Below are 27,297 nucleotides of genomic sequence, written 5' to 3' on the forward strand. Positions count from 1 at the left end.
AGGTCCTATTGTATAGGAGAGAAAACTATATTCAATATCCTGTGATAATCCATAATGGAACAGAAAATGAAAAAGAATGTATATATATGTACAACTTAAACATTTTGCTGTACAGTAGAAATTAATACAACACTGTAAATCAGCTACACTTCTTAAAATAAATTTTAAAGACAAAGTAAAAATTTAAAAATAGAACCATATAAAATTTCACATAAGTATGCATCCGTAATTTTAAAAAATCACTCATAATTGTACACATTGTAGTCAATCTATTAACTATATCAATCATGGTAAAAATTAAGAAGTTTTATGACAGTAGTATAGATTTTTGAAAAAAAATTCCATTTCAATTTATGTGAATGTTTTATAAACCATAAAGTTCTAAATAACACACAATGTTGTTTTTATTGCAATGTCGTATTAGCTTCTAGAATAACTGGAAATGTCATCAAATTAAAATCACTCAACGTATTAAACTATAAAATTTTATTCACTGGAGTTCAATATGAAATTCACAAAGTAAAGGAAATCAGTTTTCTAAGAAGTTATAACAACATATATAATAGACAGGAAGTCAACAAAGATTACAAACAAAATTTTTAGAAGTCTTCCCACAATTTCATCTTCTAGACTTGTGGGGGTAGTAGTAGAAATTAATATCCAATTTTTACACGTCATATCCAAAATGCTTCTGCTTCCTAAGAAGTAAAATAAAGAGAAAATATCCTTAAATAAACACATTTGTAATCCTGATTTTTTAAACTCAATCTAATAATTTGCACAGTAAAGAAATAGTGATCAAGACATGTCTTTCAGTCAGGACTCTGTACATTTTAGTAACCAATCAATGAACTAAAATATTTTTCTCCTTAATGAATTAACGAACTTTTACCCACTAATTCTGACCATCTTACGTCATAATCATTGAATTTTCTATTTGTCTGCCTATTTTTTGGCTGAGCTGTGAAGCCTGTGGGATCCAACGGGGGATCAAATCTGGGCTGCAGCAGTGAATGCATAGAGTCCTAACCACAGGACCACTAGGGAATTCTCTTGTCTTTCTTTCTTTAAAAAAAAAAAGCAAAAAATTTTTAAAAAGCTCAAGAACTATCAGAATTACCACTCTCTTCCCAATGTTATAAATTATCAGTTTATTTTTGAAGTCTTTTCTGCAAAGTCACTTATAACCATTTTTATGGAATCAGTGAAATTGCCACTTTTCTAACCTATAGCCAGTATTACCAGGAAATAAGAATTTGAAGTCATGCAAAAAGGCAGGTGATAAAATTTTTAAAAATTAAACAACAAAAGGTTTGTTTCATTTCCTTGATCTTTCCTCAAAATCCTCTTTCTTATATTTTCAGTTCAGTTCAGTTCAGTTCAGTCGCTCATTTGTGTCCGACTGTTTGTGACTCCAAGAATTGCAACACACCAGGCCTCCCTGTCCATCACCAACTCTCGGAGTTCACTCAGACTCACGTCCATTGAGTTGGTGATGCCATCCAGCCATCTCATCCTCTGTCGTCCCCTTCTCCTCTTGCCCCCAATCCCTCCCAGCATCAGAGTCTTTTCCAATGAGTCAACTCTTCGCATGAGGTGGCCAGAGTACTGGAGTTTCAGCTTTAGCATCATTCCTTCCAAAGAACACACAGGACTGATCTCCTTTAGAATGGACTGGTTATTGTGGTCACTTATTAAGACATTAAATATTTTCATTTCCACCACACTTCTGTGTTCAGATGGTAAAGAATCCCTCCGCAATGCAGGAGACCTGGATTTGATCCCTGGGTCAGAAAAATTCCCTGGAGGAGGGAATGGCTACCTACTCCAGTATTCTTGCCTGGAGAATCCCATAGACAGAGGAGCCTGGCAGTCTACAGTCCATGGGGTTGCAAAGAGCTGGATACCGCTGAGCAACTAACATTTACTTTCTGTGTTAATCAGTTTTTTTTAAATATCTGGAATTTTTTAAAGTATTATGGAATTGCAAAAGGTATTAATTTGCTGTCTGTTGAGCACACTGTTGGAATGTTTTACTGAATGCCTGTCAGGTAGGGAATTTAGAACCATTTCCAACTCCTTTTTCCAGGAATGTAAGTTCAAATGAGTTAAGTAATTTTCAAAGCCTTGTATCCAAGGCCCTTATATACACTCAACTTAAAATGAGCATCAATACTTTTTAAAAGTGGCAAGATTGGGGTGGGAAAATATTTTCTGCTATTTTTTGCTCAAGCCCAAAAAGGCAGGTAGAGTTTTAGGAGAGAACATAAAAGAGAAACAGGGAGATAGATGCTACTGCTGCTGCTAAGTCGCTTCAGTCGTGTCCGACTCTGTGCAACCCCATAGACAGCAGCCCACCAGGCTCCTCTGTCTCTGGGATTCTCCAGGCAAGAACACTGGAGTGGGTTGCCATTTCCTTCTCCAATGCATGAAAGTGAAAAGTCAAAGTGAAGTTGCTCAGTCATGTCCAACTCTTAGCGACCCCATGGACTGGAGCCTACCAGGCTCCTCCATCCATGGGATTTTCCAGGCAAGGGTACTGGAATGGGGTGCCATTGCCTTCTCCAGGGAGATAGATGAGATGTATACAAATTACCTTCTCCCTCTTTTGATTGATACCTTCTCCCTCTTGATTCATCTCTGTGATAACTAACCCCTCCCTAAAGGAGGGGATGATTTGCCCCAAATTTGGCAGCAATCATTGGCAAAGTGGTGATGGTGGTGGTGGTGGTTTGTGACCACAGGGAGCCCGTCAGGATCCTCTGTCCATGGAATTTCCCAGGCAAGAATACTAGAGTGGGTTGCCATTTCCTTCTCCGGGGATCTTCCCAACAGGGATGGAACCAGCATCTCCTGCATTGTCAGTGGATTCTTTACTGCTGAGCCACCAGGGAAGCCCACATTGGCAAAGTAAACACCTAGAATTTCCCTTAAGTTAAACAATTCTTTGTTCCATGTTTGGGAAACAAGGGGTAAGAATAACACATGAATTTGCAAAGTGATATTCCTTGCCTCGTATTTCCTCCACCTCCAGCTTGTGTTTCTTCAGTCTGTAGTCCGAGGGGTACCTTCAATTTTATCCAATTACAGTAAGAGATAAACAGAATAGGAAGCAAGGGAAAGACCAGATGAGTGGTGGGGATTGAACAGTGCACAGAAACCCACTTCTCACCTGATTTAATCCAGGTAATGGCAGATAATGCTGCTCCTCGGTTTTCTCTCCAGCTGCTCTTCCTGGGACAAAGTGCATTCAGAACAGGTGGTCTCTTAGCAAGCTTGGTTCCTGGGTCAAAGCACATTAAAAACCTTTACTGAATGGTGATGTAGTCTGTGAAGTGGACAGTCAGGGAGCCTGCGTGGAAAAACTCTCAGAGAAGTTGAGAAAAGGTCATACGTTAACTTTAGTGGATTACAGAAACTACAGCCAAAAACTACACCTTTCACAGAAAAGTTAAACAGAATTCTAGAATTTTCCTGACAGGGCAAACATTTACCACTCTTTTAATCACACTAGGACCACAGCCTTGTCTAACTCAATGAAACTAAGCCATGCCCATGGGGCAACCCAAGATGGGCGGGTCATGGTGGAGAGATCTAACAGAATGTGGTCCACTGGAGAAGGGAATGGCAAACCACTTCAGTATTCTTGCCTTGAGAACCCCATGAACAGTATGAAAAGGCAAAATGATAGGATACTGAAAGAGAAACTCCCCAGGTCAGTAGGTACCCAATATGCTACTGGAGATCAGTGGAGAAATAACTCCAGAAAGAATGAAGGGATGGAGCCAAAGCAAAAAAAATACCTGGCTGTGGATGTGGCTGGTGATAGAAGCAAGGTCCGATACTGTAAAGAGCAATATTGCATAGGAACCTGGAATGTCAGGTCCATGAATCACGGCAAATTGGAAGTGGTCAAACAAGAGATGGCAAGAGTGAATGTAGACATTCTAGGAATCAGCAAACTGAAATGGACTGGAATGGGTGAATTTAACTCAGATGACCATTATATCTACTACTGCGGGCAGGAATCCCTCAGAAGAAATGGAGCGGCCATCATGGTCAACAAAAGAGTCCGAACTGCAGTACTTGGATGCAATCTCAACGACAGAATGATCTCTGTTCGTCTCCAAGGCAAACCATTCAATATCACAGTAATCCAAGTCTATGCCCCAACCAGTAATGCTGAAGAAGCTAAAGTTGAACGGTTCTATGAAGACCTACAAGACCTTTTAGAACTAACACCCAAAAAAGATGTCCTTTTCATTATAGGGGACTGGAATGCAAAAGTAGGAAGTCAAGAAACCCCTGGAGTAACAGGCAAATTTGGCCTTGGAATATGGAATGAAGCAGGGCAAAGACTAATAGAGTTTTGCCAAGAAAATGCACTGGTCATAACAAACACCCTCTTCCAACAACACAAGAGAAGACTCTATACATGGACATCACCAGATGGTCAACACCGAAATCAGATTGCTTATATTCTTTGCAGCCAAAGATGGAGAAGCTCTATACAGTCAGCAAAAACAAAACTGGGAGCTGACTGTGGCTCAGACCATGAACCCCTTATTGCCAAATTCAGACTTAAATTGAAGAAAGTACAGAAAACCACTAGACCATTCAGGTATGACCTAAATCAAATCCCTTATGATTATACAGTGGAAGTGAGAAATAGATTTAAGGGCCTAGATCTGATAGATAGAGTGCCTGATGAACTATGGAATGAGGTCTGTGACATTGTACAGGAGACAGGGATCAAGACCATCCCCATGGAAAAGAAATGCAAAACAGAAAAATGGCTGTCTGGGGAGGCCTTACAAATAGCTGTGAAAAGAAGAGAAGCAAAAAGCAAAGGAGAAAAGGAAAGATATAAACATCTGAATGCAGAGTTCCAAAGAATAGCAAGAAGAGATAAGAAAGCCTTCTTCAGCAATCAATGCAAAGAAATAGAGGAAAACAACAGAATGGGAAAGACTAGAGATCTCTTCAAGAAAATCAGAGATACCAAAGGAACATTTCATGCAAAGATGGGCTCGATAAAGGACAGAAATGGTATGGACCTAACAGAAGCACAAGATATTAAGAAGAGATGGCAAGAATACACAGAAGAACTGTATAAAAAAGATCTTCATGACCCAGATAATCACGATAGTGTGATCACTGACCTAGAGCCAGACATCCTGGAATGTGAAGTCAAGTGGGCCTTAGAAAGCATCACTATGAACAAAGCTAGTGGAGGTGATGGAATTCCAGTGGAGCTCTTTCAAATCCTGAAAGATGATGCTGTGAAAGTGCTGCACTCAATCTGCCAGCAAATTTGGAAAACTCAGCAGTGGCCACAGGACTGGAAAAGGTCAGTTTTCATTCCAATCCCAAAGAAAGGCAATGCCAAAGAATGCTCAAATGACCGCACAATTGCACTCATCTCACACACTAGTAAAGTAATGCTCAAAATTCTCCAAGCCAGGCTTCAGCAATACATGAACCGTGAACTTCCTGATGTTCAAGCTGGTTTTAGAAAAGGCAGAGGAACCAGAGATCAAATTGCCAACATCCGCTGGATCATGGAAAAAGCAAGAGAGTTCCAGAAAAACATCTATTTCTGCTTTATTGACTATGCCAAAGCCTTTTTTGACTGTGTGGATCACAATAAACTGTGGAAAATTCTGAAAGAGATGGGAATACCAGACCACCTGATCTGCCTCTTGAGAAATCTGTATGCAGGTCAGGAAGGAACAGTTAGAACTGGACATGGAACAACAGACTGGTTCCAAATAGGAAAAGGAGTATGTCAAGGCTGTATATTGTCACCCTGCTTATTTAACTTATATGCAGAGTACATCATGAGAAACGCTGGACTGGAAGAAGCACAAGCTGGAATCAAGATTGCCAGGAGAAATATCAATAACCTCAGACATGCAGATGACACCACCCTTATGGCAGAAAGTGAAGAGGAACTCAAAAGCCTCTTGATGAAAGTGAAAGACGAGAGTGAAAAAGTTGGCTTAAAGCTCAACATTCAGAAAACGAAGATCATGGCATCCGGTCCCATCACTTCATGGGAAGTAGATGGGGAAACAGTGGAAACAGTGTCAGACTTTATTTTTGGGGGCTCCAAAATCACTGCAGATGGTGACTGCAGCCATGAAATTAAAAGATGCTTACTCCTTGGAAGGAAAGTTATGACCAACCTAGAGAGCATATAGAAAAGCAGAGACATTACTTTGCCAACAAAGGTCCGTCTAGTCAAGGCTATGGTTTTTCCTGTGGTCATGTATGGATGTGAGAGTTGGACTGTGAAGAAGGCTGAATGCTGAAGAATTGATGCTTTTGAACTGTGGTGTTGGAGAAGACTCTTGAGAGTCCCTTGGGCTGCAAGGAGATCCAACCAGTCCATTCTGAAGGAGATCAGCTCTGGGATTTCTTTGGAAGGAATGATGCTAAAGCTGAAACTCCAGTACTTTGGCCACCTCCTGTGAAGAGTTGACTCATTGGAAAAGACTCTGATGCTGGGAGGGATTGGGGGCAAGAGGAGAAGGGGACGACAGAGGATGAGATGGCTGGATGGTATCACTGACTCGATGGACATGAGTCTCAGTGAACTCCAGGAGTTGGTGATGGACAGGGAGGCCTGGCGTGCTGCGATTCATGGGGTCGCAAAGAGTCGGACACAAATGAGTGACTGATCTGATCTGATCTAAACAATAGCTCTCAGGGGGTAGGGGGAAGAGAAGAGATGTTGTTTAACGGTTACATATTGCCACTGATAGACAAATTAGTTCCCGAGCGGTAATATACAGTGCAGTGAGCATAGTTGTAAAAGTGTATTATATACATTAAACTTGCTAAGAGACTAGATATTAATTGCTTTCAGCACAGAAGAAATGACAATCGTGTGACATGAAGAGATGTTAGCTAGTGCTACCATGGCAGTGATATTACAATATAAACGTATCAAATCAGTATACTGTACACCTTAAACTTACACAATGTTTGTGTCAAATATAACTTAAATTTTGAAAGTTCCTAAATTTATTTTTTAAATATATGTTTCATTATCTTCTATAGTACAACAAACAAAATTTCTCTTTCTGCATAAGAGGCAATACTTCATGAGATTTTATATCTGCTATAAATTTTATAAGTTTTAAGATTTTGTGTCACTTTTACAAACAAATTAGAAAGTGGAGGAGTGAATTTATTTGCAAAGACCAGGCTGTAAAATTCAGACACAACTGAAAAATTATTTATCCAACAAAATGATTATTACAACTATGAAATAATAGAAACATTACTTAGAAAATCATGTTGAAATATTTAAGTATGATGAAAACCAATACCTGAGGACCAGTCATTACAATCCTGGGTATATACCGGAAATACAAGCATAGATATTCACACCAGGACACACATTCAAACTTTATTTGTAATATACTGAAGCAACTTAGCAAAAGCAGCATCAGCAACTTGAAAACAAACCAAATGCCTATTAGTAGATAGATAAATCCATATAATGGAATATTATACAGTAATGAAAATTAAGTTACAGCTACATGAAAAAAACAGTGGTGAATTTTACAAACGTAATATTGAGTTTTTAAAAAGCAAGACACAAAAGAAAACACATGGTAAATACATTTATTTAAAGTAGGAAAACAATTAAAGCTGCATGACTTAGGGGTACATAATATGGGTAGCAATGGTGTAGGTGATTAATTGATCAAGTAAAGCAAAGGACTGACTACCATAAAATCAGGATGGTGGTGGTGTTAATGGAAGGGGTGGAGAGCTTCCAGAAGTATTTCATTTCTTTCTTTTAAATTTGGCCCTGCCACGCACCATGCAAGGATCTTAGCTCTTCCTGCAGCGGAAGCACTGAGTCTGAGTCTTCATCACTGGACCATGGGGGAAATCTCTTTTATTTTTAAAATTTTCACTTTCTGTCCTTGGTGGTGGTTATGTTGATAATCAGTTTTTAATTACTTCCTAAACTTTTGAACTATGGTGCTGGAGAAGACTCTTGCGAGTCCCTTGGACTGCAAGGAGATCCAACCACTCCATCCTAAAGGAGACCAGTCCTGGGTATTCACTGGAAGGACTGATGCTGAGGCTGAAACTCCAATACTTTGGCCACCTCATGCAAAGAGTTGACTATTGGAAAAGACCCTGATGCTGGGAGGGACTGGGGGCAGGAGGAGAAGGGGACAACAGAGGATGAGATGGCTGATAGCATCACTGACTCGATGGACGTGAGTCTGAGTGAATTCCGGGAGTTGGTGATGGACAGGGAGGCCTGGTGTGCTGCGATTCATGGGGTCGCAAAGAGTTGAACACGACTGAGCAACTGAACTGAACTGAAACTGCACATAGAAATTTTATAGCTCTTTCTCTAGGTATGTACACAATTGAAATATTCTTTAAAAAGCCAGAGAATTCTCTACAAATGTCAATAATGGCTATAGTTGTCGAGTTTGGGTGAAGGACTATATGTGATTTTTTTCCCCTTGTTTCTTTCATTTCTCACATTTTCATTTAAAGGATGTCGCTTATAAAACTTCAGAACACTAAAGAAAATAGTCTTCTAACTCCCTGTCCTCTTTCTTGTCCATTTATTTAAAAGTAATGACTTTATCTTTGTCAAACAAATCATTTTAACAAATAAGAACTCAGGAAAATTAAATGTATCAGTGAGAGATTTGAATGAAAATATGTAACCTACACTTTATCCAATAAATTACACATTTTCATTAAAATGTTTCACTGACCCATTTCATTTTTCTTGAGTTTATATTAAATCTCTTTGGCTAAAGAACATGTTCTTGCTTCATTCCAAAATGCTCATGAAAAACAGGAATGTGGGTGGTTCCTGTTTGGGTCTTCTCCTTAATGTTACATCTGTTTCTAGAACTAAATCACTGGAAGCATCGAATCCGTACCACCGCAAGTTTACTAGCACACTCAGATTTTACTGAGGATTAAATGATGCTTGATTTACATTTTGCCTCATTAGTCCTTGCTATGCTAGAAGCTTGGTGATCATGTGTTTTTTCTCTCAGGAACATTCTTTTGGAGGAATGGCTATTTCACAGCAGCATTTTCAGAAAAAAAAGATGATTTGTAGTGTTTTTTATTGGATAAAACATGCACTGAATAAACAAATTTCAAAAATAAGTTGATTAATTTTAAACAAGTTAGCACACTTCTTAAAGTGTAATAGAATGTATTGAGTGGAACTATCTTATTTTGAATACATTTAAAAATCCTAGCTAAAATAACATTAACTCCAATTTCTGATATAAGACACCCAGGTTATTTGGGGCCTAACATATTTCATGTTGAAATTTCAGATGGCTGCAAATAATTGCCCCTACCTTTTGAATGTCTCTCTATACCTTTCTTTACCCTATTTCCAAAAGGCAATGAGAAACAATTTATTTTGTAGAAATTAATTTCTAGAAAGTTATATTGAAAGTAGTATGAATAATCTCTTACCTAGTTTTCAAAACCTGTCTTTATTATATTCTCTTTTGACTCCACCAAGAGTCCAAATAATCTAACCCAAATTAATCTGTTTATTGAATGGTTGAACAGTGGTATCCCACAAAGAAAGTTAGACAAATGTCTAGTAGTAGTCACTTTTGGTCTCTGGGGGTTGAATTTCATTGCATTCTCTGTTTTTAACCCTGCCATCAGCTTGTAGGTGCTAGCCTTTCAAATCTCTAGAATCTTGTAGATTGAAGAGACTCCTGGGACCCCAAGAAGAGTGCACCGCTGCGATTCATGAGGTCGCAAAGAGTCGGACATGACTGAGTGACTGAACTGAACTGAACTTGGTCCCCTAGGAAAATCAAAACAATGCAAATGAACCAGTAAAACCCCCTCTATTACATAAAATTATCACTTGTCCTAAGACTTCACACATTTTTCAATCTCTCCCAACCTCTACTATTTCCACTTATTAGACGTGGAGTCTTGGTCAAGACAAAGAAGAGAACATTGCATAGTCTGTTTTTCAATCAGAAGAAAAACACTTTTCATTGGATTCAAGATTATAGTCTTAAACACATGAGTCACATTTCAAAAATATTTTCTGTTTTGATAAGAATTTGCTAATCCTACTTGTTTCCATCAATATCTAATGGTCAAGATAACATTCACAGAAGTTCCCTAGAGACACAAATAGAAAAATGAGACACAATTGAAATCTGTCCACTCTTGCTTAACAAGTCACTTAAAGTGGCTCAGACAGTAAGGAATCTGCCTGCAATGCAGGAGACCTGGGTTCAATCCCTGGATTGAGACCATCCCCTGGAGAAGGAAATGGCTAGCCACTCCAGGATTTTTACCTGGAGAATCCCATGGACAGAGGAGCCTGGCAGGCTCCAGTCCATGGGGTCACGAAAAGTTGGATAGGACTGAGCAACTACCTGTTTCACTTTTACTTTTAAGTAAAGGATAATAATGGCCCTTTATCATGGGTCTAGTATGTGCCCAGTTGTGATTAGGCACTGCTGGGACATGGAGCAACTGCCCAAGGTTCGAAGCTAGAGCCTTGACGCTAGTAACCTAGAGCTTTAGCCCCCAGATGCCACTCTGTTTCAACTACATGGATTTATTAATGTTTTCAAATGAAACGGACCAAAATGGAAATATCCACATGTAATTACCAACAGCCATTCTTTCTCTTTAGTTCTGACCCCTTTCCGTATATGTGAACTGCTGGGTGAACAAAGGGATGGATAGTCTTGCAGTTACCCCTCTGGGCCTGATAACCCTGAATTTGCTGGAAAACTTTTACAACAGCCAGCTTTATTCACATCAAAACCATCTTCTCTTTATAAATGGATCTTTCACAGGCCACTACTACAAGCTTACTATCTAACAACCTGATTAGCTGAAAGTTCAGTTTTTTTAACATGTTTTTTATGAGCTTTTACTCTCTGCAATTTTATTCTCTCCTATTATTTGTTTTGTTATCAACCCACTGATCATCTTATGACTGACAAGTTCGTCCCGTTGATCTTTTTTTTTTTTTTTCGGCTGTGCCAGTGGCTTGTGATATCTTAGTTTCTCAATCAGGGATTGAACCCATGTCCCCTGCAGTGGAAGCAAGAAATCTTAACCACTGGCCCACCAGGGAATTTCTCCTCTTGATCTTATTAACATTAGCTGGATGGAGAAATAACAAGAATGCTTGCAGGACTTGGTAGTTGAGAGATGGGTCAGGAAAAAGATTGGTGGTATTTGACTTGGATCTGCCACTTACCATGAGACCCTGGGCAAGTCATGTTAACTCTCTGTGCCTCTGTTTGTTAGCACTTCTATAAAATGGGGATGCCAATAACTGTTTGTGTGTGCGTGTGTGTGTTCACGCTCAGTTGTGTCTGGCTCTTTGTGACCCCATGGACTGTATCCCACAATGCTCCTCTGTCCATGGAATTTTCCAGGCAAGAATACTGGAGTGAGTTCCCATTTCCTACTCCAAGGGAATCTTCCTGAACCAGGGATCGAACCCGAGTCTCTTGTATCTCCTACATTGGGAGGCGATTCTTTACTACTGTGCCACCTGGTAAGCCCAATAATGACAGTAGCCACTTCTTAGGGCAGTGTGAGAATTAAATGAGATAATACTTGTGCCTAGCGAGTAAACACTTAATAAGCAAGGGTAACTATGATTATCAGTTATACTCTACCATATCACCTCCTAGATGGTACCCCTTGAATGAATCAGTTTTCTCAGTTTCTCTTTAGGTATCCAAACATGCAAAACTGTCACACACCTACTCATCCTTTGAAGCCCAACATATCTCCTCTGTGATCCTTTCTGATGTCCTCTGGCAGAATTTAGTGTCCACTTATCTGGGATGTATTGAAACTCACTACAGTGTATTAAGGTTATTTGTTTGCATGCAGCCTCCATGGGTAGCTGCTGTCTTCCTAGAAAGTGGGGATGGACTTACCCATCCTGAATCCCACTGCATCATGGTATCTGATGTTAATCATTTTTAACAATATTGATTTAATAATTGCACATCAAGCAGAAGCTTTCTTGGAAGACTGAAAGTTCATTTTGCTCAAAAGACAACTACAACAAGAAAAACACATATAGTAAGTCTACTTTTACCACCAAAATTTCAAAAATAAAATCCCAAAGTTGGGTAGTTTCAATTTTGTCTCTGGAAAATGTCTCTCTCCCACAAAATTTATGTTTAATGAAATTTATCTTTTAGAAACCTGAGAAATCATATAGGAATTATACCTTGTTAATGTTTTTCTTTTTTTTTTGGACTGTAATTATGAGACCTAGTCAAATGTTGGAAGAGAACAAAAGCCTACAAGGTTTCATGATGGAAATGTCCTGTTGGGATAGTTACTGTTTCTCCAGCATAATGGTGATTTGTCTCCTTAAGATTCTAGAAACAGATGACAGCCTGGTAGGACAGGAGACATCAACTCTTTAATTTTGAGTCATTCAGAAGTTAACTAAAAAATCAGGCATATTCAATAGTTAAAAGGATTTTGTGCATTCTGTAAGTTTCCAAAATAGAGTTCAAGGTGCATTTTCTGAATTAATTATGTGAAGAATTACATGAAGAAGAGAATTTAACAAATATCTGAGAAATTAATTCATCAATAATATGAGCATTGTACAGAGAAAGCTTGAATGAGAATAATTATAAATGGCATATGGTTTTACACCAAAGTGATTATGAGCATGATTGTTAAACCTAGTTTCTTGATTAAAATATGATTTCAAGGAGACCTCTCTCTAGCTAAGAAAAACAACTGTAGTGAAAAAATCTCGACTATGACAGAAATGTTAGCACTGGCAAAGAAATTAGAGATTTCTTCCAGCTTCTCATTTGACAAGCGAGGCCCAGAGAAGTACAGTAACTTGTCTGAGGTCACATGGTTACTTTTCTTCTGAGCTGCCATATTAATTGCCTCAGCAAGTTTTGGATACATTTATGATAAATTGGATTCTGCATTTCATCAGACTTGGCTATTTGAAGCTATTCTACCTTCAACACCTCCCAGCTGCTTTGATTCAGGCCAAGGGAAGGCCAATGTCCAGGATAAAATAAGCCACAAGGAGAACTTGGAAACTTGGGAGGTAAGACTTGCCAGAATTGACAAAGTGGACTTTGCTTGGAGACAGAAACATGCGCTCTGTCACAGAGATGGGGGTCAGGAAGGTTGTGGAGCCAGATGGAACTGGTTTGAGATCCTGGTTCTGGCTGGTATTAGCACGATAGCCATTGACCAGACATTTAACCTCACCTGCTATCTCATCTGGAGATAGACATAACCAGTCTTGCATGGGATTGAAAGGATTTTATCTATAACTATAGTTAAGAAGGGCCTGCACATATTCTGATTTTAATCTCATAAAGCCACATGAGGTGAGCGCTAATGCTTCTATTTCCTTAGTTGGAGAGACTGATGACCAGAGACCTCAGGGAGCTATTTGAGATCACACTCCAGGGGATGATCAGGGATTTGAATGGAAGTCAGTTTGGTTTCAAAGCCTTAGCCACTGCAGCATCTCAGCAGTGGTCAAAAGAAAAAGGTGAGTTAAGAGCCCAGCATGTTGCCTGGCAACAGATAAAATAATGGTTGATATGATGCAGCTTGAGAGTCAAAAAGGTGGACACTTCCTGCAGTCCAACAATGATGGAGGGAAGTGGGGGACTCAGATGGACTTAAGAGATGGCAAGCTCCAGGAAGCCGGGACAGATGTGCAGAGATGTGGGCCAGAGGGCACTGTCTGGCCTGGCAGAGCCCCATGAGGGTCCACCTGACCCCCAGGAGTGCACAGAAGGTCCCAGACCTCTGTGGAATCCCTCTGCTCTCCTCCTCTTTGACTGTAGTTCTCAAGCTTTCTCTCCATGTCAATATCTGTCCAATCTGGGCATTCCTAAGCCATATATGACCATTAATTAATTAATTGTTTTGGCCATGTGCACAGCATGTGGCAGGGCTTCCCAGGTAGCTCAGTGGTAAATAATCTGCCTCCCAATGCAGGAGATGCAGGAGACTCAGGGTCAAGAAGATCCCCTGGTGTAGGAAATGGCACCCCACTCCAGTATTCTTGCCTGGGAAATCCCATGGACAGAGGAGCCTGGTGGGCTACAGTCCAAGGGGTTGCAAAGAGTCAGACACAACTGAGTGAGCACACAGGAACACACAGCATGTGGGATCTCAGTTCCCTGACCAGGGAATGACCTTCCCTGCGTTGGAAGTGAGGAGCCTTAACCCCTAGAGCACCAGAGAAGTCCCTTGCCTCACACATCTTGAGTAAATATTCCAGCCCTAAAATGAACAGTTTTTCTACCTATGAACAAACATCTCCTCTTAATCATCCAGTACAGAGATGCCTGAAGGCTGAAAATTTCCGAGACCCTGTTCCTAAACCAAATAGGAGATTGCATTGCCCCTAAGACATAAATTACTCAGTTACAGGCACTTAACATTAAGAAAGATTCTGGAACCAAAACAATCAAAATGTTTTCAACCTTCTCCCTGCCAAGTTCCCCAACCCTTGCCAGGAATCACAGCTGTAGAGCAGTCTTACGAGGCCAGACAAACTGTCCAGAGTTGTGGCGAGGACCAGCCCTACAAAGCTTCCTTGCGGAACCCCACAGGGCAGTGCCACATGACACCTTCCATGGTGTGATGAAGCAGGAGTGGAGCTGAGGCCAGGTGCTTATTTGTTGGCTTTGGGGGTTTTATCTGCAGAGCTCTCATATCGAAACAAGTGTCCTCCTAAGTTTGGCGAGTGGAGGGGAGGTCTCTGGACCTGTTTGACTTCTTAAAAGCATTCAGGAAAACCTTTCAAACTACTTTCTTGGCCTGCAACACACACTCCTTTGCCTAAATTCACTGCTAGCAGTTTTGTCTTTTTAATCTAATATCTGATTTCTGAAACCAGCTAAGTGTTATTTGGAGTCAAGTTAAGCTGAGAAGGCAGATGGCCAGGTTGGAGTAACAGAATTTCAGGTTCAATGAAAGACTGTAACCTCTTCTAAGGCCAAATTAAATTTCTAGCATTTAGCACAGGGCTGGGGCTTCCCTGATAGCTCAGTTGGTAAAGAATCCAGCTGCAATGCAGAAGACACTGGTTCTGTTCCTGGGTTGGGAAGATCTGCTGGAGAAGGGACAGGCTACCCTCTCTAGTATTCTTGGGCTTCCCTTGTGGCTCAGCTGCTAAAGAATCTGCCTGCAATGAGGGAGACCTGGGTTCGATCCCTGGGTTGGAAAGATCCCTGGAGAAGGAAAAGGCTACCCACACCAGTATTCTGGCCTAGAGAATTCTATGAACTGTATAGTCCATGGAGTTGCAAAGAGTTGGACACGACTGAGCAACTTTCACTTTCACTTTGGAACAAAACCGGTACTCCAAAAAAAAAAAAAAAAAAAAAAAAAACTGGGGTGGGGAGGATGAGATTTGGCTTCATGGTGAGTTTTTCTGTGCCTCCCAAGCTTGTTGCTTAGAAGGTAAACCCAGGGAGGAACACTGAAAAGCAATGAGCTGTTTTCTAAGAATGCACAGCTCTCCAAGGTAAGGTCTGATGATAATACCCATCCTCAGTGAATAAGTTTTGGGAATGATGGCCCTGTGGGATGCCTGCCCACTGTTTGTAGTTCTCATGTGCCATGGATCAAGGCCATTCTGACTTACATCAGTTGCTCATGAAATGACTTCTCTCTCCTACCTTATTCTGAGTTTACTGACCCTTTGCTAATCTAGCACTGTGTCTTCACACAGTGGGGATTAAATAAACATTTGCAGAATGAAAGCTTGCAGTGGAAAACAAAAATCTCATCCTGTCTCCTGAGCATACAGGGTAACACTTTGGGAAGTAGGTATTCTCTGAAACAACCCTCCTTTCTGTCTCATCCAGACACAGAATTAGAGCTAGGAAGAGGGGTAACCAGATCTTTCAGAATGACAGAAGCATGGAACCAAAAGAAAAATTTCAGAATGCTGATTATAGAAGAGCAGAAAAGTTTATTAAAACAATAGCTTATGCTTTGAAATTGTTTTGAAAGTTTCCCCAGCATCGTTGATCTTGTTGTAGTTGTTTAGTCACTAAGTCATGTCCAGCTCTTTGCAACCCCGTGGACTGCAGCATGCCAGGCTTCCTCATCCTTCACTATCTCTTGTAGTTTAGCCATAGCCTAATGTCCCGAACTGCTTACCATATGGCATCCTCCAATGGCCCCATCCTCAGCATTCCCATGGCTGACATGATCCTAAGGATGAAGTTACTAAAAGCACTAAAAGCCAATTATTGTCCCTACTGTTTAAACTTTCCCATCAAAGACCACGTTGGAGGTTCTAGGTTAAGAAGATTCAAGAAAAAATTCAAATGAGGGACTTCATCAATAATGTTTCCATACTCGGCCACTTAGAAACATGGTGAGTAAAACCCACCACCTTATCAAAGAGGTTATAACTCTCATCTCATAAACAAGGAAACTGAGGCTCAGAGAGGGTGACTACTTGCTTAAGGTCGCACAGCTTGTTGAGCCAGGCCTCAGTACCAAGCCAGCATCCGCCTCCTTCCAGTCCCTGTGATGCCTCTCTTATTTAGCAGCCTGATGCACATGTTCAAGAGGACTGAACATACGTAACCGAAGCAGAAAACTCTCTTCGTCTGTAATCCTGAGGAGGGACTGGAGTGTCAGCTTTCATCTTTTCTGAGAGGGCTGGGCAAGGCCCCAGCTTCAGGGTCCTCCTTTTCTAGACCGAAAACACAGTGACCTACTTTTCAGGACTCTCAGAAACAACCATTATTTCAAAACGAAAAAAAAAAAAAGGCTGCAAGGACAAAGCCTTTGGCTAAACACTAAAGAAGGCAATAAATTCAAGCAACATGACAGACGCCCTTTCTCTGCAGCAAACCTCAAACATGGGAAAATGACAGACAAGGCCCAAGTGTCCAGTCCAATATTCCCCTGCAGACACTTTCCGTATGTGAAACTTCTCTTTGAAATCACTGACATTCTCTCTTTGGGGAGGGAACACAGAAAGAAAAATACTGTTAATAATAATAATTAATATAAAATAATTAATAATAAATATTAATATCTGGCATGACCACAAGGCTGGGTCAAGCTTTGAGATCATATTAATCCCTTGCTTCTCCTTCTGCCTTTATTAAGCCAGAAGGAAATGGAGGGGATAGAATTCTAATTCATATTAGATCATATAACCAGCCTTATAAAAAACTGGAGAGACATTGAAAGATAAGGAGAGAAAATAGTCTTCCAGAGTCTTTGAGCTTCCTGTATTCTCCTACCAGAACCAAGCAAGACTTCTGCTAAACTTTCCTCTTGTCAACATTTTAAAAGGCCACTTAAAAAAAAAAACAAACTTACTGTTCAGGGGTTCGATAAGCGAAGTCCAAAGTCAAGGAGATGATCTCTCTCTTTTGTGAAAAACACCATCTGCTCCTAGGTGGCTCGGGAGACTCGCTGGGCTGTTATTAATAACTGGCTTAGCGCTTTGCTGAGAAACATGAGCCAGGCTGTCACGGGAGGAGGCGAGTGGGGAGGAACAGACAGACACAGGTGGGATAAATGATGACAAAAATACCCTTAGGCCCACAGAGGAGTGCAAATAACCCATGAGTAGGGGTGGGCCCCTCCACAATCAGTACTCGTGTCAAAGGTGCTAAAAGTTCAACATCAACTAACCACTCTCCACTATCTTACTCTCTTGGAAAATGTCATGACTCAAGCAATGTCAAGCTTTCCTTTGTTCTTCTGAGCAATTCTTTTCCATGGATATTAATATTTGAATATCTTCTCAAACTACAAATTTTTGCTTTGTTTATGTTGAATTTCCTATTTTTCAAATACATAAACAGATGGATTTTCAAATGCACATTATCAGTTTGTTAAGGTTCATTTTCTTGTGAGCGTATCAGTCTCTCTCCCACAAATAATCCCAAAACCTTTCCTGGCAAAGTGCACGTATGTGTGTTGGGGGAGGGGTGCACTGTGACAGCATCATAATAAGGGGAAACCTGTAGAATTCAAGTTCAAAGAATGGAAATAGTCATGACCTGGCTACTGGTTTACAGCGGGTCTTCCCTTTTGAAAAACTATCAACTATTTCCAAAAAATCTAAGTCTATGCCTCCCTTCCCCTAACCACTGACACCAAATTGTTCAGACCAAGAACTACCTATCTTCTAACTTACATTAAACACTGGTTCTGTATCTGCCTGAAGTGTTAAAAGAAAACTGAGGATCACACAAAAGTTATTAGATTATATAAAGATATAGAATTGAAGGGAACAAACGCTCATCCAATGTCCAATTTGTAAGGATCCAGCTGCCACCCTGGTTCAGGCCTGGTGACTATTCTTTTTTTCAAACTCAACTGGGGCATCTCCTCTCCAGCCAGGCCCCTGACATTTGACCCACCTTCAACCTGAATCAGCATAGTTCAGAACAACCCTTCCTTAATCATCCTCCCCCAGCCCAAAAGCTGACCATGAACATGGACATTCCCTAATCAATGGTCCAGCCATCAACTTGTTCACCCCATAGGCAACATCCAGCTCCTTCCGGTCTTGTTTACTCCCCTTTGGGGGAAAAGTGGAAGGAGTGACAGACTTTATTTTCTTGGGGTCCAAAATCACTATGGAGGGTGACTGCAGCCATGAAATTAAAAAAACATTTGTTCCTTGGAGGAAAAGCTATGATAAACCTAGACAGTGTATTAAAAATCAGAGACATTATTTTGCTGACAAAGGTCTGTATAGTGAGAGCTATGGTTTTTCCAGTAGTCATGTACAGATGTGAGAGTTGAACCATAAAGAAGGCTGAGCATTGAAGAATTGATGCTTTTGAATTGTGGTACTGGAGAAGACTCTTGAGAGTTCCTTGGACAGCAAGGAGATCAAACCAGTCAATCTTAAAGGAAATCAACCCTGAATATTCTTTGGAAGGACTGATGATGCTGAAGCTGAAGCTCCAATACTTTGGCCACCTGAGGTGAAGAGCGGACTCATTGGAAAAGACTCTGATGCTGGGAAAGACTGAGGGCACGAGGAAAAGGGGGCAGTAGAGGATGAGAGAGTTAGATAGCATGGAGATGAATTTGAGCAAAATCTGGGAGACAGTGAAGGACAGAGAAGCCTGATGTGCTGCAGTCCATGGGGTCACAGAGTTGGACATGACTTACTGACTGAACAACAAACAACAAAATTTTTAAAAAGCCATTTTCCACCTGACCTTTGAGATGCTTGCAGTCTTGTTCAACATGTTATTTTGCAGTGGGCCTTTTCCCCATATTATAAGTCTTTTCTCTTTTTTGAGTATTTTTGTAAGTTGTGGTAAAAGGCACATATTGTAAACATTAGCACCCTAAACATTTTTAAGTGTGTGGTTTGGTCATGTTAAGTATGCTCACGCTATTGTGCTACAGATCTCCAGAACTTTTGCATCTTGCAAAACTGAAACTCTCATCTGCATTAGAGAGCCACCGTCCACTGCCTGCCTTTCCTCCAACCTCTGGCAAGCACTTACAATAGTCCTTTCAAATACTCCCCCTTACCTAAACCTGGATTTGTCTTGGACAGTTCGCTGGTGCCATGTTTCAGACTGAATGGCAGCCCTCCCGTGGACCAGGCCATCTTCACCTAGGTTTTCACCTTGGCTTCTCTGAGCCTCTGTGTCCTAGGGATCTGGGATCTTCATTCAGGCTTTGGACGGCCATCTCACATGACATGCTGAGTTACAGTGATTCTTCCAGGCAACGTGACTTTCCTCTGGCTCTTCTGCGAGGCCCCTCCTATTTCTCTTTGGTTCCTCTTGTGAGATTTTTCCAGGAAGTTCCTTCAGCTCCTCAACTGAGGATTGAATGAAGGAGGATTCTTTGCATTGGGACAGTGTGAGAAGCATTAGAGCAGTAACATGAGGGGGATGATCTTTCCTGTCTTTAAGGTCTTTATGTCTGATGTGATTATCTAATCCCACGGGTTACTAACTGGATGAGTTTCCTAGGGCTGTCCTAACAAAATGTCATAAACTGTGTGGCTTTGAACAACAAATTTGTTGTCTCAGAGTTCTGGAGGCTAGAATCTGAAATTGAGGTGTCGGCAGGGCCATCCTCCTTCTGCAGGTTCTAGTGAAGTGAAGTTGCTCAGTCGTGTCCGACTCTCTGTGACCCCATGGACTATAGCCTACCAGGTCCCTCCATCCATGGGATTTTCCAGCCAAGAATACTGGAGTGGGTTGCCATTTCCTTCTCCAAGAGATCTTCCCAACCCAGGGATTGAACCCGGGTCTCCTGCATTGTAGGCAGATGCTTTACCATCTGAGCCACCAGGTATGATGGTTCTAAGGGATGTTTTGCAGGTTCTAAGGGACAATTTTTTCTTATCTGGTCCTGGAGCTTGGTGACTGCCTGTAGTCCTTGGCATGTCCCGATTTATGCTAGATGATCTACATACATCATTTCTTTTTTTTTAATTTCCCTGTAAACCACCTCAAATAACTATTTTTTTAAAATAATCTAATTAATTAATGTATTTATTTTTGGCTGTGCTGGGTCTCCGTTGCTGTGCGGGCTTTTCTCTAGCTGTGCAGAGGGGGAGCTACTCTCTAGTTGCAGGGCAGGGACTTCTCCCTGTGGTGGCTTCTCCTGTTGCATAGCACAGGTTCTAGGGCACACGGACTTCAGTCGTTGCAGCACGTGGGCTCAGCAGCTGAGGCTCCCCGGCTTTACAGCACAGACTCAGTAGTTGTGGCACACGGGTTTAGCTCTTCGTGGCATGTGGGATCATCCCAGACCAGGGATCAAACCTGTGTCTCCTGCATTGGCAGACAGATTATTTACCACTGAGCCACCAGGGAAACTCTACATCATTTCTAATAAGATAAAATACTGAAATATTAACAACTAAGCATAATTTTAAGACTTTATATATTTTGATCTGTTAGTGAATGTGTTTTCTTTTGCCACATCAAGAAGCTGTACTGTAAAGATGTATATGGCCATAAAAGGTTGTGAGATGTACGTTCATAAGCTTTGCTATAAAATGGTGTGTGACAATTCACAAGTATCCACTTTTCAGTTATTTCTGTGGAACAGAAGTTGCTGGGGTTAAAAGTTATGATCATTATCTGTGAATGAGTCCCTGGGAGAAATAACTGCATAGGAAAATAGATTTGTATGCAAGGTATTCAGGATGTGTTTTTGTTATGGGAAAGAACAGTAGCTTTGTCCTAAAGTAAGATGATTGGTTGTTTGAGAGTGAGGAGCAGGGATGCAGAGGACAAAATCTGCATGGATATAGAAAGTTGTAGAAGGTTCACAGAAAGGGAACTGTATTTGTCATGGTCAACATTTGTTAAAGGGTTGGTGGTGGTTTAGTCACTAAGTCGTGTCTGACTCTTCCCAACCCAGGAATTGAACCCAGGTCTCCTGCATTGCAGGCAGATTCTTTATCAACTGAGCTATGAGGGAAGCCTTTGTTAAGGGTTAATGGGCTTATTATAAGATTGCCTTTAAAAGATCACTAGTATCAAATATTATACTGGTGAAAAACTGAAATTCTATTTTCTCGTTGCCAAATGACAAAATTTTCTTGGATTACTGATCTGCTTCTTAAGAGATTAGAAAAGTGTTCTCAGTCTGCCTAAAAGGCAAAGGATTCTATGTCTTACCGGAATACTTTCCTGTGCCTTATGCTGACTTTACCACATCCTTGATGACTTAAAGGAACAAAGTTTTCTCACTTTGGGAAGAGCTAAAGTTCTTTACAATCATGTGATCTTCTATTTTAAAAAATATTTGTCACTTTGATTTCAAATTGATATTATTTTGTTTTACATGGCCAGAAACAACCACATTTCCTCATCAATTGCACTGTTTTTGTAACAAACTTTTAAAAATTGATGTATTGATGATTTATATTCTTTTTTTTTTTTTTTTTACAGTTTCTTCCTAGCTGTATATCTCAGCCCCAAAACAAACAACAAACAAAACATTGTTGTATGTTAGGTATAAAAGCTGTCAAGAGAGTAAATTCTAAGAGTACTCATCACAAAAAAATACTTTTTTTTTCTATTGCTTTATATATATATAAATATATGATATTATATATGATATATATATGATATGATATATATATATATATGATGATGGATGGTCACTAAACTCATTGGGGCAACCATCTCATGATATATGTAAGTCAAATCATTATGCTGTACACTTTAAATTTAATATAGTGCTGTATGTCAATTATATCTCAATAAAATGGGAAGAAAAAAAACACCCTTCATGTAACTTGGATGAGATTCATAGATACTCCCTCATTTACCTAGACACAAACTCCAGCCTCCTTATTTGTCTATCAATGATTAGCTAAATTGTTTGAGCCCACTTACCATCAGGGGTACCTGGTGGCTCAAATGGTAAAGAATCTGCCTTCAATGCAGGAGACCCCAATCCCTGGGTCGGGAAGATCCCCTGGAGAAGAGAATGGCTACCCATTCCAGTATTCTTGCCTGGAGAATTCCATGGACAGAGAAACCTGGCAGGCTACAGACCACAGGGTCATAAAGAATCTGACACAACTGAGCGACTAACACTACTGACCATTATGGACAAAACGCCTGCTGACATGGCCTGACCTAACTTTACTCTGGCTTCTTCCCTCCCCTGAGGAGCCTGAACCTTGACCCACTTTCAACCTGAGCCAGCATCAGAACACCGCACAGCCCTTTCTGACGAAACCTGTCAGCTGCTGCTGCTGCTGCTAAGTCACTTCAGTTGTGTCCGACTCTGTGCGACCCCATAGATGGCAGCCCACCAGGCTCCCCCGTCCCTGGGATTCTCCAGGCAAGAACACTGGAGTGGGTTGCCATTTCCTTCTCCAATGCATGAAAGTGAAAAGTGAAAGGGAAGTTGCTCAGTCGTGCCTGACTCTTCGCGACCCCATGGACTGCAGTCTACCAGGCTCCTCCGTCCATGGGATTCTCCAGGCAAGAGTACTGGAGTGGGGTGCCATTGCCTTCTCCAAAACCTGTCGGAGACCCTTGCAAATCTCCGGCTCCAAGCACTCTATTACAACAGTGCCCCTCCCCCCATTGCCATAGTCTTTTCAAATAAAATATCTCCATATCTTCCTCTAGAATTTTTTTTTTTTTTTTTACTGTAGGAAAGTGCTGAGAGGTGTACCCAGTGTTATAAATATTGAGGACCATGGAAAGTGAAAGTGAAAGTTGCTCAGTCATATCCAACTTTTTGCAACTCCATGGACTATAAAGTCCATGGCATTCTCTAGGCCAGAATCTTGGTGTGGGTAGCCTTTTCCTTCTCCAGGGGGTCTTCCCAACCCAGGGACTGAACCCAGGTCTCCAGCATTACAGGTGGATTCTTTACCAGCTGAGCTACAAGGGAAGCCCAAGAATACTGGAGTGGGTAGCCTATCCCTTCTCCAGCAGATCTTCCCAACCCAGGAATAGAACCAGTGTCTCTTGCATTGCAGGCAGATTCTTTACCAACTAAGCTATCAGGGAAGGCCAGAGGACTATGGGGTATGGTCCAAATACTTAATCAGACAATCATGTCTTAGTCCTATTTTACAGGTAAGGAGATGGAGGTAGCAGAAGTCTAAGAGACTTGCAGACTCACAGCACCGAGCGCAGATTTGGGAATCCAGGTGTTATTCTTGTCTCCTAGGAAACAGTGCTCTTTCCAGCACGTGCTTGCAGGCTAAGTCGCTTCAGTCCTGTCGGACTCTTTGTGACCCTGTGGACAGTAGCCCGCCAGGCTCCTCTGTCCACGGGATTCTCCAGGTAAGAATACTGGAGTGGGTTGCCATGTTCTCCAGGGGATCTTCCTGACCCAGGGATCAAACTCAAGTCTCCTATGTCTCCTACTTTGGCAGGTGGGTTCTTTACCACTAGCATCATGCAGCACAAACATGATCAATTCTGGTCAATGTTTAGAGTAGGTTTGGGGACATTATTGAAAAGTGTTGGTTAAAAACAATCTCGTGTTTAAAGAAAGGGAAATTGTATCCAAGAGTGAAAAAAATCAATGGAATACCCTGAGCTTCAGGAAACTTCTGATCCGTGGAAGTGAATGAAGACCACCCGTATGAGAACACGCAAAGGCTATTGATTTAGAGCTTGCTCTAGCAAGGGAGTTGACCATCATCACTTGCATGTGACAGAAACTCAAAAGCAGGCAGAAGGGCTTCCCCGGTGGCTCAGTGGTAAAGAATCCGCCTGCTAATGCAGGAGACGTGAGTGCAATCCCTGGTCCGGGAAGATCCCACCTGCCATGGAGCAGCTAAGCCGGTGAGCCACAACTACTGAGCCTGTGCTCTAGAGCCCGGGAACTAAGACTACTGAACCCATGTGCTGCAACTACTATGTGCCCAGAGCCCATGCTCTGCAACAAGAGAAGCCACCACAGTGAGAAGCCCACACACCTCCACGAGGAATAGCTCCCGCTCACCGAAACTAGAGGAAAGCCGATGCAGCAACACAGTCACAAATAAGTAAACAAAAATAATTTTTGAAAAAAGCAGAGGTTAGAGTGTGACAGTTTTCTGGTGGATAAAAAGGGTAGGAAGCCCTGATTGGAGGCTGTTAGCGTGGAGAAGCAGTAGATAGGCCAGTGAGACATGGAGCTTTCCTGTGTAATTGGTTAGGGGTGCGTTCTGGCTTTCTCCTGTCTATCCTATAGCAGAAGTAGGTACAAAAATTAGGGAGGCTGTCAGTTCTTAATCAAGTCCTGGCTGTTTGGGATCAATTGCCACAAGGATTAAGATTTGGCTTCCTGGACTGGCTACTGTTGTTAGGAGGATGGCTTCCTGGGCAGATTGCAGCAAGCTGTGGGCCCAGGGTTCTATTTTTATTTATAGTCTGGCCAATGTATGTTCAGTCTCTCAGGGCTCTACAGGGACCTTGCCTTTAGAAGAGGCTTTCAGATATCTGACCAATCCTGCAGAGGAGTCTATATGCAGGCCAGGGATATTGGCAAGAGGTTTTCCACTTCCAGTCTGGAAAAGGGAAAGTATTGTCGACTTGAAAAGTAGTTACAATTTCCTACCTGACAGAAGGGGGCAAAGGTGGTCACTTGCAACCCAGCCAATCCACCTGCTGGGCATACACACTGAGGAAACCAGAATTGAAAGAGACACGTGTACCCCAATGTTAATCACAGCACTGTTTACAATAGCCAGGACATAGAAGCAACCTAGATGTCCATCAGCAGATGAATGGATAAGGAAGTTGTGGTACATATACACAATGGAATATTACTCAGCTATTAAAAAGAATGCATTTGAATCAGTTCTAGTGAGGTGGAAGAAACTGGAGCCTATTATACAGAGTGAAGTAAGCCAGAAAGAAAAACACCAATACAGTATACTAACGTATATATATATATATATATGGAATTTAGAAAGATGGTAATGATGACCCTATATGCAAGACAGCAAAAGAGACACAGATACAAAGAACAGACTTTTGGACTCTGTGGGAGAAGGCAAGGGTGAGATGATTTGAGAGAATAGCTTTGAAACATGTATATTATCATATGTGAAATAGATCACCAGTCCAAGTTTGATGCATGAAACAGGGCACTCAAAGCTGGTGCACTGGGAAAACCCAGAGGGTTGGGATGGGGAGGGAGGTGGGAGTGGGGTTCGGGATGGGGGACACATGTACACCCGTGGCTGATTCATGCCAATGTATGGCAAAAATCACCACAATAATGTAAAGTTATTAGCCTCCAATTAAAATAAATAAATAAAATTTTTTTAAAAAGTAGTTACAACCTTGAAGTTGAGAGTTATATTTTATTTGGTGGGAATTTTTAGGACGTCAAGCCCAGGAGACAGCCTCTCAGGGGACTCCGAGAGAACTGTTCCAAGGAGGTGGGAGAGGGGTCAGGTTATATATAAGTTTGCAGCAAGGGGCAGGTCCACTGAGATCTCTGTGAGTCATGCAGAAGGGACTTGATATCCTCAAGGAGCTCAGCCAACTGGGGGAAACAAGCAAATAGATGAATGCACTCAATTATTTCCCCAGGCCTATCACAAGCTGTTTTGGCTCTGAGCTTGCAAATGGCCATTCCTTCTGTCTAGATGGCCTTTCCTTGCCCCAGTTCTTCACTGTGAATTTCTTTCTAGTTTCCCCAAGCTCCAGGCTAGAGACCTCTGAGTGACCTGTGCTCACCTTTCCAGGATTGCTTATGCTATTCTGCTCCGGGATTTTTGCCTCTTTTCCCTAAATGATTCTGAAATCCTGAAGACCACCTCTCAATCTGGGTTTCCATCATCTGTCTCATTCCTAATACAAGGCAGCCCCTCAGATATTTGAAGGTGTGCACAGAGCACAAGGGCGACCCAGATGGGAAGACTGAATGATGGGGGAGGTGATGCCAGGGTCAAGTCTGAAAGTGATGTCAAAAGCTCAGCTTCTCTGTATATTGGTGCCGAATAAAATCTCGGAGATAGAGTGTTTGGGGGCAAAGTAGAAAAGGATAGCTTTATTGCTTTGCCAGGCAAAGGGGAACCCAGCAGGCTCATGTCCTCAAAGGCATATATCCCCACTTGGGAAAGACTGTGAGAAGTTTCATAGTAATTGTTCAAAGAGGGAGTGATTGATTCTCATGGATATTCTTCTGATGGGGTGGTGGTGAGGTAAGGAGTCTGCATCACCAATCTTCAGGTCCAACTGGTCTGGGGTCTACATCCCTGTGGGCAGCATACCATTGTTAATTGTTAACTTCTCCCACCTGGAGGAGTTTCAATATCTGCAAAATAGCTCAAAGATATTGTGTGTATCACTTGATGGGGAAACAGGACCCTGTTTCAAGGCTGCTCTTAGCTGTTTGTTTCTCTCTGGTCTCGCCTCCTTTCCCTTCCCTAATCAACAACTGCTTGAATCTGCCCATGGGAACTCAGGGAAGGTCATGGAGGCTGAATGAAGGCTATTTCCTATAATCAAAGAAACTTTGAGAGACTCTGTGCCCATGAACCCTACAGGACCCTGCTCAGTATCAAAAGGATAAGTAGGAACTTGCCAAGGAGTCAACAGGAAAAGCATTCCAAGCAGAGCTATTAACGGAAGCAATAATATGGGAGGAGTAGAATGGATATGGGTGGGAAGAGACCATCATGGGGCTTACACACCTGAAGGCTTAGCAGGGACAAGGCAGGGACTTTCCTGGTGGTCCAGTGGTTAAGAATCTGTCTGCCAATGCAGGGGACACAGGTTCAATCCCTGGTCCGGGAAAACACCACATGCTTTGGAGCAA

General features: G+C 41.5%; 1 protein-coding gene across 2 annotated transcripts; it reads right to left on the reverse strand.

Moving 5' to 3' along the window:
• Positions 1-471: 471 nt before the first annotated feature.
• Positions 472-17,687, reverse strand: MRLN (myoregulin). Of its 2 annotated transcripts, none has more exons than XM_025282407.2 (3): positions 17,383-17,687; positions 3,173-3,306; positions 472-698 (listed from the first exon to the last, which is right to left on the reverse strand). In XM_025282407.2, exons 2-3 carry the CDS (start codon positions 3,297-3,299, stop codon positions 538-540), a joined length of 288 nt encoding a protein of 95 aa, XP_025138192.1. In that variant the 5' UTR covers positions 3,300-3,306; positions 17,383-17,687; the 3' UTR covers positions 472-537.
• Positions 17,688-27,297: the final 9,610 nt, after the last annotated feature.

Source organism: Bubalus bubalis, chromosome 4 (assembly GCF_019923935.1).
Source record: "Bubalus bubalis isolate 160015118507 breed Murrah chromosome 4, NDDB_SH_1, whole genome shotgun sequence".
NCBI classification, from domain to species: domain Eukaryota; kingdom Metazoa; phylum Chordata; class Mammalia; order Artiodactyla; family Bovidae; genus Bubalus; species Bubalus bubalis.